This window comes from Trachypithecus francoisi, unplaced genomic scaffold (genome assembly GCF_009764315.1).
Source record: "Trachypithecus francoisi isolate TF-2019V2 unplaced genomic scaffold, Tfra_2.0 Lachesis_group5, whole genome shotgun sequence".
In the NCBI taxonomy this organism is placed as follows: Eukaryota; Metazoa; Chordata; class Mammalia; order Primates; family Cercopithecidae; genus Trachypithecus; species Trachypithecus francoisi.
In genome coordinates, this window is record NW_022681470.1 from 85,767,475 (window position 1) to 85,777,827 (window position 10,353).

Here is a 10,353-nt window from a genome sequence, read left to right on the forward strand (position 1 = left end):
CCATTCTTGCGTTGCTACCCGAGACTGGGCAATTTATAAAGAAGAGAGGTTTAATTGGCTCACAGATCTGCAGGCTGCACAAGCTTAGTAACAGCATTTGCTCAGCTTCTTGGGAGGCCTCAGGGAGATTTTACACATGGCAGAAGGTGGAGTGGTAGCAGGCACGTCACATGGGCCAGAGCAGAAACAAGGAAGACAGAGTGGGGGCGAGGTCGCCACACACAAATCTTGTGTGAACTCACTCACTATCATGAGGACAGCACCAAGCCATTCATGATGGATCTGCCCCCGTAACCCAAACACCTCCTGCCAGGTCCCACGCCCAACACTGGGGATTACACTTCAACATGAAATTTGGAGGGGACACAGATCCAAACCATATCAGGCACGAATCCCATTCACGATGTTCCACCCTCATGACTTGACTTGATCACCTTCTAAAGGCCCTACCTCTTAATGCTGTCACCTTGAGGGTAAAGATTTCTTTTTTGGGGGGTGGGGACACAGAGTCTCGCTGGAATAGTGGCATCATCTCAGTTCACTGCAGCCTCCATGTCCCGGGTTCAAGCGATTCTCCTGCCTCAGCCTTCTGAGTAGCTGGGACTGTAGGCGCATGCCACCACACCCGGCTAATTTTTGTATTTTTAGTGGAGATGGGGTTTACCAGGTTGGCCAGGCTGGTCTTGAGTTTTTGACCTCAAGTGATCCACCCACCTCGGCCTCCCAAAGTGCTGTGATTACAGGTGTGAGCCACCATGCCCAGCCAAGGGTAAAGATTTTAACCCATGAATTTTTGAGGAACACAAACATTCAGACCACAGCAGCTTGTTAGAAAGGACTTGGTCAGAAGATCAATGGATTACCAAGGGAGGAAATATGGCTGATGGGCAGTGATGGGTGTAAGGACCAAGTGGCATCCACAGGATTTAGCAACATGAAGATGGCAGCTGGCCTTGGCTGTAGAATCAGGGGATCACACAGGAGTGAAGAGTGAACAGGGGATATTCACCTTTTAACAGTGAAGAACTAGATAACTCAGACTAATCTTCCTACAGAAGACAACTTCAGATGCAGGATGAACTATAAAAAGCACCCTGTTAAAATTGTGGAGTCCCCATAATTACCCGATTCATGATAGATGAGGCAGTGCAGTGCCATGGGAGGAATGGGCTTTTCAATAAATGGTGCTCAGTCAACTGGGTGGTGTTATGGTCTGGATGTGTCTCCCAAAATTCATATATTGTAAGCGTGATCCCCAGTGCAATAGTCTGGAGAGGGGGCACCTAATAAGAGGTGTTTAGGTCATGAGGGCCTTGCCCTCATGTAGGGACCAATGCTGCTGTAAAAGGGCTTGCAGAAGAGGATGTCTCTCTCTCTCTCTCTCTCTCTCTCTCTCTCTCTCTCTCTCACCCTCATGCCATATGAGGACATGATGTTCCTCCCTTCTGGAGGACGTGGCATTCATTCAGGGTGCCCTCTTGGAAGTAGATAAACCAAGCCGTAACCTGCCAGCACCTTGATCTTAGATTTCCCAGCCTCCCAAACCATGAAAGAATACATTTATGAATTACTCAGTCTCAGGTGTTATGTTGTAGCAATACAGCATTGACTAAGACAGATAGCAACACGGAAAAAAAATACCCTGGCTTGCTACCTCGCATCATCTGTAAAAATCAATTATAAATCCCAGTGGGAAAGGTAAAACAATGAAACTTTTACAAGAAAATATATAATATCTTTGTGACCTTAAGAGTAGGCAAAGGTGTCTTAAACAGTTCAAAAAACACTCACATTGAAAGAGAAGTGGAATAACATAGACTATATTCAAATTAAGAAATTTCATCCATAAAAGCACACCACTATGGGATTGAAAAGGCAACCCATAGAGGAGGACACATTCACATACATACATCCACACTCACATATGCAGCAAATGTAGAGAAGCTACAGTAGGAAAAGAACTCTGCAGACTAAGAAGAAAAAGATAGACAAACCAATGGGAAAATTGGCCAAAAAATTAAAAGCCATGTATGAAAGAAAATATAGAAATTCCTGTACCTACACAAAAGGTGCTCAATGTTATGAGTCATCAAGAAAATGCTGTGAGAATCTATGTCCTGGAAAGAGAGAGAGGAGGATGGGGGTTTCTGAGACACGGTGTTCTGGGGCAGGTAATTCATAAAATTTTGTATATTTTGCACTTATGACACATATACTTTTTTGTATGTCTATTATACTTCCATAAAATGATAGCTAAGTGTCAAATAACTGACCATTTAGTGAGGAATTAACAGCCCCTGATCCAAGAGAAAATCCCAAGCCTGGTACCTGGGGTAGCTTTTGTCTAGGGTCCATTTGCTGACCTGGAAGAGACTACAGAGGTTGCACTGCATTTCCAGCAGACTCACAGAGCTAAGGGGCCCACCAAGGGTGGGATCTCTGGTAAATCCTTCCTCAGTGTAGGCTGTGACCCTGAAGAGCAAAGCCAAGCCAGAAGTAGTCTTGCCCTGTGCACATGGGCAGACTAGAAATCTCTCAAAACCTGAACTTGGATTAAGGTAATCCCAAATTGCTGATACTCCCATACACTGGAAAAAGCAGATAAAATCCTCTTTGGAGAAGGACGATATCCCTCCTCTAAGCCTATAAATGTTTCTATCATAATTTTTTAGAAAACACAATGTCGGCTGGGCCCAGTGGCTCATGCCTGTAATCCCAGCACTTTGAGAGGCCGAGGCGAGCGGATCATGAGGTCAGGAGATCAAGACCATCCTGGCTAACATGGTGAAACCCATCTCTACTAAAAATACAAAAAAAAAAAAAAAAAAAAATTAGCCGGGCATGGTGGCGGGCGCCTGTAGTCCCAGCTACTCGGGAGGCTGAGGCAGGAGAATGGCGTGAACCCAGGAGGCAGAGCTTGCAGTGAGCCAAGATCACGCCACTGCACTCCAGCCTGGGTGACAGAGCAAGACTCTGCCTCAAAAAAAAAAAGAAAACACAATGTCCAGCACACAATCAAAGATAATCTATCACATGATCTGATGACACAATGAGTTTAATCAGAAAAAAAAAACACACAGAAACAAGTACACAGGAAATTCAGATACTGGAATTATTAGACACAGACTTTGAGGGGGAAAACGCTTACTTAGGTTCCCAAGGCTAAAACACAAGTGTGAACATTGCAGCAGGAAACTAGAAACTATAAAAAGAATATAATAGGCCGGGCATGGTGCCTCACACCTGTGATCCCAGCACTTTGGGAGGCCGAGGCAGGTGGATCACCTGAGGTCAGGAGTTTGAGACCAGCCTGACCAACATGGAGAATCCCCACCTCTACTAAAAATACAAAATTAGCTGGGTGTGGTAGTGCATGCCTGTAATCCCAGCTACTTGGGAGGCTGAGCCAAGAGAATCACTTGAATCCAGGAGGCAGAGGTTGCGGTGAGCCGAGAGTGCACCATTACACTCCAGCCTGGGCAACAAGAGCAAAACTCCGTCTCAAAAAAAAAAAAAAAGAATATAATAGATTTGGAAAAGAATTACATATAAATTGCAGAACAAATAAAGACTTCCAGTTAAAGATGAGAAGCTGAACACTTCCATCTGCACTCTCCTGGAACCCACTAAAATAACAATAAATTAATTTAAAAATAAACAGATATGTAGAGATAAATATAAATAAAATATAAATAGATATAAGTAGAGACAGGTAATAGTAGATATAGATGATAGATATAAATGGATATAAATAGTGCATAGAGATTATACATAGATATACATGCTAATATAGATAGGATATATGGATAAATAGATTAGATAGATGGATGAATAGATAGAGATGGATACTCATGAGAATACAGAAAATAAAGAGGAAACAATGCTAAGAAAACTTTGAAAGCTAAAAGCAGACAGATGAATACTCAAGCAGACCCAAGAAAACTGAGTCTTAAGCCAGTAGAGGAGAAATTTGAGAACCAGTCTAGGAATTCCCAGTATCTGATATCTTGATAAGTTGAGATAAATATGGGACTGAAAACAGGAAGACTGGTTGAAAGATGATTTTCAGAGTATTTTATAGCACACTCACTCCACTACCCAACTCTTTGTAGCCAAGCAGCAGCCTCTCCTTTCCCTGTGGCTGAAGCCTGGAGGTTTGTTTTCTGCAAAGCAGAGGTCTCTGATCTGAGGGACGCCAAGCACATCTCAGAGTAAAGCTTCCAAAGTGAAAATTTTCTCTCTACATATGGAAGTTCATGCCTTTCTCTCTCCTCCTGATTTCCTAATGCTAGCTGTGATCCTTAGTTATCCTCCAGGCAAGAGGATGGAAGATTCTGCTCTGGGGACTCTGACCAACTCAAAAGAGACTTCAAGACAGTAACTTGTGAAAGGTCCCAATAAAGCAATGCAGCTAGATCACTCTATAGAGAGGACCAAGGCTGACAAGTCTCTCCCATGTACAGGAACTTCCAATAAGATTTTTAGCGTCCCATGTTTAAATATGAACAGACAGCCAAGGATCATCAGACCTCTAAGGAAGGCCTCTAACAACAACAATGGCAGAGTCCAAAACAAACAAACTCAAACAAAATCTATGGGAAAGAGACATTGTAAAGAGAGATGAAACTTCAAAGGATGATCATTAATATCCCCAAAGAGATAAAACACTATATCCATGAAATTGGAACAGGATGGTAATTTTAAACATTCAGGTTACAAAAGAGCCCTTAGAAATTAAAAATATGATAACAGAAGCAAAATCTTCAAATTGGAAGATAGTTGAGACACCCTCCCACAAGACAGAAAAAAAAAAAAAAAAAAGACAGAGATTAAAAATAAGAGCAAGGAGAAGATTTGGAGGATCTGTCCAAGAAAGACAATGACAAACAAAAAGAGGAGGCAGTCAGCAAAGAAACAAGGCAGGAAGCTTCCTCAGAACTGTGGAGCACAGGTTTCAGACCAAACAGGCCCACGAAGTGACTAGAACAACAGAAGAAAAAGATCTACTTCAAGACACACTGTTGTGAAGTTCAGAGCCTACCACATAGAACAGCCCTCCAAGCTGCCAAGGAAATGTTTGGGCTTTAGGATCAGGAATCAAAATAGTACCAGACTTTTCCGGAGCAATAATGAAAGCTAGAAGAAAACAGAGTAATAATAATTTTGAATTCCAAGATGTAAAAATGAATTTTAAGTGAAGAATTCACTTCCCAGAAAAACTATCAATTAAATGGGATAGTAGAAAAGATTGTTTTTAGACATGGACATTCCAAAAAATTTACAAGATCTTTTCTGGGAAAAAAAATATCTGCAAGAAGATGAAATTGATAGAATAGCTGATGTGTTTGGACATTTTGAAGAGAATATTTAGATAAGTAAGGGAGAATTTGAGGCTGAATCAGTTACAGGTACATTGATAATACCAACTACAAAAAGTCATTGAGGAAAAGAAGTCATCATAATGTATGACATTTAAAGTTGTCCCAATACCACCAGCAGTGAATACTGATGTGAAATTAAGCTAGTTTTTAGGGCAAGAGTGGTTGGTGGTTGGGAAGTGTACATCAGTATGGTGGAGTAAGGAGAGAAAACTAACTGCCATCCACCATGGCGAGAGGCCAATAAATAATGCCTAATGCTGAAAAATCAAGAGGTGTCTAGATAAGTGTGTTATTAGAGTTGTAAACATTGCAAGGGGCTGCATGTAGGACCAGAATTCCTGTTTATCTAAACAGATCTTGGAAACTGTTGGACTCTCTAAAGTATGGACCTATGTAACTTTGATCCAACATAAAACTAAAACAAAAGAGGAAATAAAATGGGTATTAGATAAACTAGACTGGGCAGGGTGGGGCATATGTTACTCTGCAGATGCCCATAGAAAACAGTCAATATCAGAGGGAGGAGTTCAAGAAAGAGCCAGAAGGGGATGAGGAGGAGGCAGGATTGGGACCCAGAGCCCAGTTGAAGCCTTAGATTAGAACTGTCCAATAGAAGTAGAATGGGAGCCACAAATGGCTCATAGATTATTATAATTTGTCCCACAAATGACACAAAGATCATTATAAATTTTCTAGTAGCCACATTTAAAGAGTAAACAGGTAAAACAAGTTTTTTTGGTTTTGGTTTTGGTTGGGTTTGGTTTGGTTTGGTTTAGTTTGAGACAGACTCTGTCCTGTAGCCCAGGCTGGAGTGCAGTGGTGCAGTCTCTGCTCACTGCTACCTCCACCTCCTGGCTAAAGCAATTCTGCCTCTGCCTCCCAAGCAGCTGGGACCACAGGCGCCTGCCACCACACCTGGCTAGTTTTTGTATTTTTAGTAGACACCTGGCTTCGCCTCAAGTGATCCACCCGCCTCCGCCTCCCAAAGTGCTGGGATTACAGGCATGAGTCACCATGCCCGGCCAGAAACAAATTTTAATACTAAATTTTATTTAACTCAGGATAGCCAACATGCTATCATTTCAATAATGTAGTCAGTATTAAAATTATGAATGAGCTGTTTCCTATCCTTTTCCTATACTAAGTCTTGGGAATCCAGCATGCAGTTGGCACTTATAGCACTTCTGAATTTGCACTGCCATGCCTCACGGGCTCCTGTCTGGCCAGTGGCTGCCACAGTGCAGTGCCACCTAGACTGTTCTGATGTTCACACGCCCCTTTACGCTCACCCCCACCCCTTCCCCAAAGAAAGAAGGGAAAAGAAGCTGAGTTCTCTACTGCCCGTAGGGGAAACCATTTGCTCCTCAGCCAGGTCCTGCCCCATCCCCTCACAGCCTTACCTCCCAACATTGCCTTCCTCTTCCTCTGCAGTACCCATACAGTGACCAGCTTCTTGGGCCACTCTTATTACTCATGCTCAGGACTCCTGCCTTTCCACCCGGCCGTGTACACCTCCTCTGGGCAGCGTGCCTGGGTCCTCAGGGTCAGAAGGAACGCCTATCCCCCTGCATCCTTGCACTCTGACTGCCGTGGCTCTTCGTGTATGGCATCCCACGTTGCAACCCTGTCCTTCCTTCACTCCACCCTAGACAGTGTAGAAGTACTCAGCTAGGAGACGGGGACAGGGGAGCCCCCCAAGCCCTGACCTGGGAAGGCTTGGGTCTGGCAAGGGAGCAGGCACCAGTATCTGCACCATAGGAAGGGGGTGGCCCTGGGGCCCTATCTGGGAGTCTGCCCCCTCTGCCCGGGGACTTTATGGAGCAGGTGGGCTGCGGGCGACATGTAATGCTGTTTCCTCCGGGAGACGCACCAGGGAGCCGCCCTGACGCTGGCTCCTGCGCGTGCCCCGCAGGCCATCGCCAGCCACATGCACCTCAAGTGCAAGTGCCACGGGCTGTCGGGCAGCTGCGAGGTGAAGACATGCTGGTGGTCGCAACCCGACTTCCGCGCCATCGGTGACTTCCTCAAGGACAAGTACGACAGCGCCTCGGAGATGGTGGTGGAGAAGCACCGGGAGTCCCGCGGATGGGTGGAGACCCTGCGGCCGCGCTACACCTACTTCAAGGTGCCCACGGAGCGTGACCTGGTCTACTACGAGGCCTCGCCCAACTTCTGCGAGCCCAACCCCGAGACGGGTTCCTTCGGCACGCGCGACCGGACCTGCAACGTCAGCTCACACGGCATCGACGGCTGCGACCTGCTGTGCTGCGGCCGCGGCCACAACGCGAGAGCGGAGCGGCGCCGGGAGAAGTGCCGCTGCGTGTTCCACTGGTGCTGCTACGTCAGCTGCCAGGAGTGCACGCGCGTCTACGACGTGCACACCTGCAAGTAGGCATCGGCCGCGGCTCCCCCTGGACGGGGCGGGCCCTGCCTGGGGGTGGGCTTTTCCCTGGGTGGGGCAGGACTCTCACCTAAACTGGGCAGTACTACTCCCTGGGGGCGGGACTCCTCCCTGGAGGTGGGGCTCCTACCTGGGGGCAGAACTCCTACCTGAAGGCAGGGCTCCTCGCTGGAGCCAGTGTCTCCTCTCTGGCGGCTGGGCGCCTCCTGAATGAGGCGGAGCTCCAGGATGGGGAGGGGCTCTGCGTAGGCTTCTCCCTGGAGACTGGGTTCTGCCGGACAGAGGGGGAGCTACATGGTGGGCGGAGCTTCTCCTGGGTGGGACAGAGCTTTTCCTGCGAGGGCGTGGCTCTCGGTGGACGCGACACTACGTAGGCTTCTACCTGCAGGTGGGGCTCCTCCTGAAGGAGGCGGGGTTCTAGGATGGGGCAGGGCTCTGGGGTAGACTCCTCCCTGGGGGCGGAGCTCCTCCTTAGCAGTGGGGTTTCATGGTGGATGGGGCTTCTGCCTGGATGGGGCAGAGCTTCTCCTGACCAGGGCAGGGCCCCTTCCATGCGGACTGTGGCTCTGGGTGGGCGTGGCCTGCATAGGCTCCTTCCTGTGGGTGGGGCTCCTCTGGGACAAGGCTCCGATTGGGCGGGGCTTCTCTCCGCGGGTGGGACTTCCCTGGGAACCGCCCAGGAATCCGGGATCCAGAGCAGGGAATTCAGCCCACTAGCCCCCTCCTCCCCAATCCCCTGTAAGGTTCCATCCACCCCTGTGTCTAGTTGGGAAGGTTCCATGAAGCGAGTCGGGTCCCCAACCCGTGCCCCTGGGATCCGAGGGCTCCTCTCCAAGCGCCTGGTTTTGGAATGCTCCAGGCGCGCCGACTCCTGTGCCACCCCTTCCTCTGCCTGGGGTTTGACCACCCACCTGACCAGGAACCCACTGGGGAAAGCCTGAAGCGCCTCCCAGCCCCCAACCCCAAGACCAAGCTCGGTCCTGGGAGAGGACCGGGGCTTCGCGGAGGCAAGTGACTGAGGCCCTCCCAAAGAGGTCCGCCCTGCCCGGGCTACCACACCGTCAGGTCCTCCTCCGAGGGAGCCGGCCTGCTGCGCCCCAGGCCCCGCCTGTCTCTGCGCTGCTCAGCTGCGCCCCCTTCTTTGCAGCTGCCCAGCCCCTCCTCCCTGCCGTCGGGTCTCCCCACTTGCACTCCATCCAGCCACAGGAAAGATAGAAGCCTCTCGTCCCGTCCCTCCCTTTCCTCCGCCTGTCCACAGCCCCTTATAAGATAAAGGTAGGAAGAGGGGTCCAGTCCTCCCAGGCTGCCCAGAGCCGCTGGTCTCATTTGGGGGCTGTTCGGGAGACTTGGGGGGTATCACCCCCCCACCCCACTGTGCTGCTCGCAAAGGTCCCACAGCCCTGAGATGGGCCGGTCCCCTTCCTGGCCTCTCATGGCGGAACTGGAGCAAAGGTCCGCTTTCCTGGAGCCAATGGCCCGGCCCCTCCTAACTCATCTGCCTGACCCGGGAATGAATAGGAGGCCGCTGAACCCACCCGGCCCATATCCCTGGTTGCCCCATGGTCAGCCCCTCAGCCTCTGCCACTGTGAACCGGCTCCCACCCTCAAGGTGCGAGGAGGAGACGCGGCTAGGCGGGGCGCCCCAAGAGCCCAGAAGAGGGGACACCGCCATCCTCTGCCTCAAATTCTGCGTTTTTGATTTTAATGTTATATCTGATGCTGCTATATCCACTGTCCACTGGAGTTAGACGAATAGATGTGTTGTGTTTTTTTTTCCTTTTCTTTCTATGAAAGAAATTATTTTAGTCTTAGCTTGTGAGTTTCAAACAATGGGAAAAGTGAAAAAACAGAAACAAGCCATCAAGGCTGTGGTCTGGGCTGGATTTTTGGTGGTGGGTCAGCACGGTGTTGAGAGAGTAGAAAAGATGCCTACTCAGGATCTCAGGGCCTGGGTCCAGGGGCAGGGGAATGCCCCAAGGCCATGATGGGTAGGGGACCTCCAGAGCTGGAATTCCAGGTGGAAGGAATAAGGATAGCTAAGCTGAGGGAATGGCCACTGGCACCAAGGCCTGGAGTGGGGTAGAGCCTCTGATAGGGAGACAGCGGCAGGCATCTGGAGTCCCCAGGTAGGTAGCCCTAAGGTAAGGGGCTTGGCTGAGCCCCCAACAAGTCAGAGCAGCAGGATGCCCACCACCTCCCCTCCCGCAGAGCCCATACTCACTCAGCGGACACCCTAGCACCAGCTATGGACATGCCCCCAACTCTCTGGGTTTGCGGACAGTGGCATGGTGGCTGGTGGCCTCTAAGTGTAGGATCAGCTGGATCCAAGCAGGACCTTGAGATGGGGCTGGCCATAAGGAGTTCTTCTGGGATCCTCACCTCGTAGGGTTGTGCACAGGGGTGCCCTGCCTGTGGGAGCCCCCCATCTCCTTTCCCCAGCCAAGGAAGGCAGGGAGAGCCCCTGGAACAGGTAAGCCATCCTACTGACAGGAGCCCTCATGTGGCCTCACTAGAGGTGCTGGGTGTGCCTTTGGAAACAGGCAACAGGGGCCCGAGGGCTGTCTCAAGGCC

The 10,353-nt window shown here is 49.4% G+C and overlaps 1 protein-coding gene across 1 annotated transcript in view; it reads left to right on the forward strand.

Annotated features, from left to right (window-relative positions):
- WNT3A (Wnt family member 3A) overlaps nt 1-9,535 on the forward strand; it is a 54,037-nt gene extending 44,502 nt beyond the window's left edge. The window contains exon 4 of the mRNA XM_033196083.1: nt 7,294-9,535. Coding sequence (XP_033051974.1) covers nt 7,294-7,773 — 480 coding nt within the window. The 3' untranslated portion in view covers nt 7,774-9,535. The remainder of the gene's footprint in view (nt 1-7,293) is intronic.
- Nucleotides 9,536-10,353: the final 818 nt, after the last annotated feature.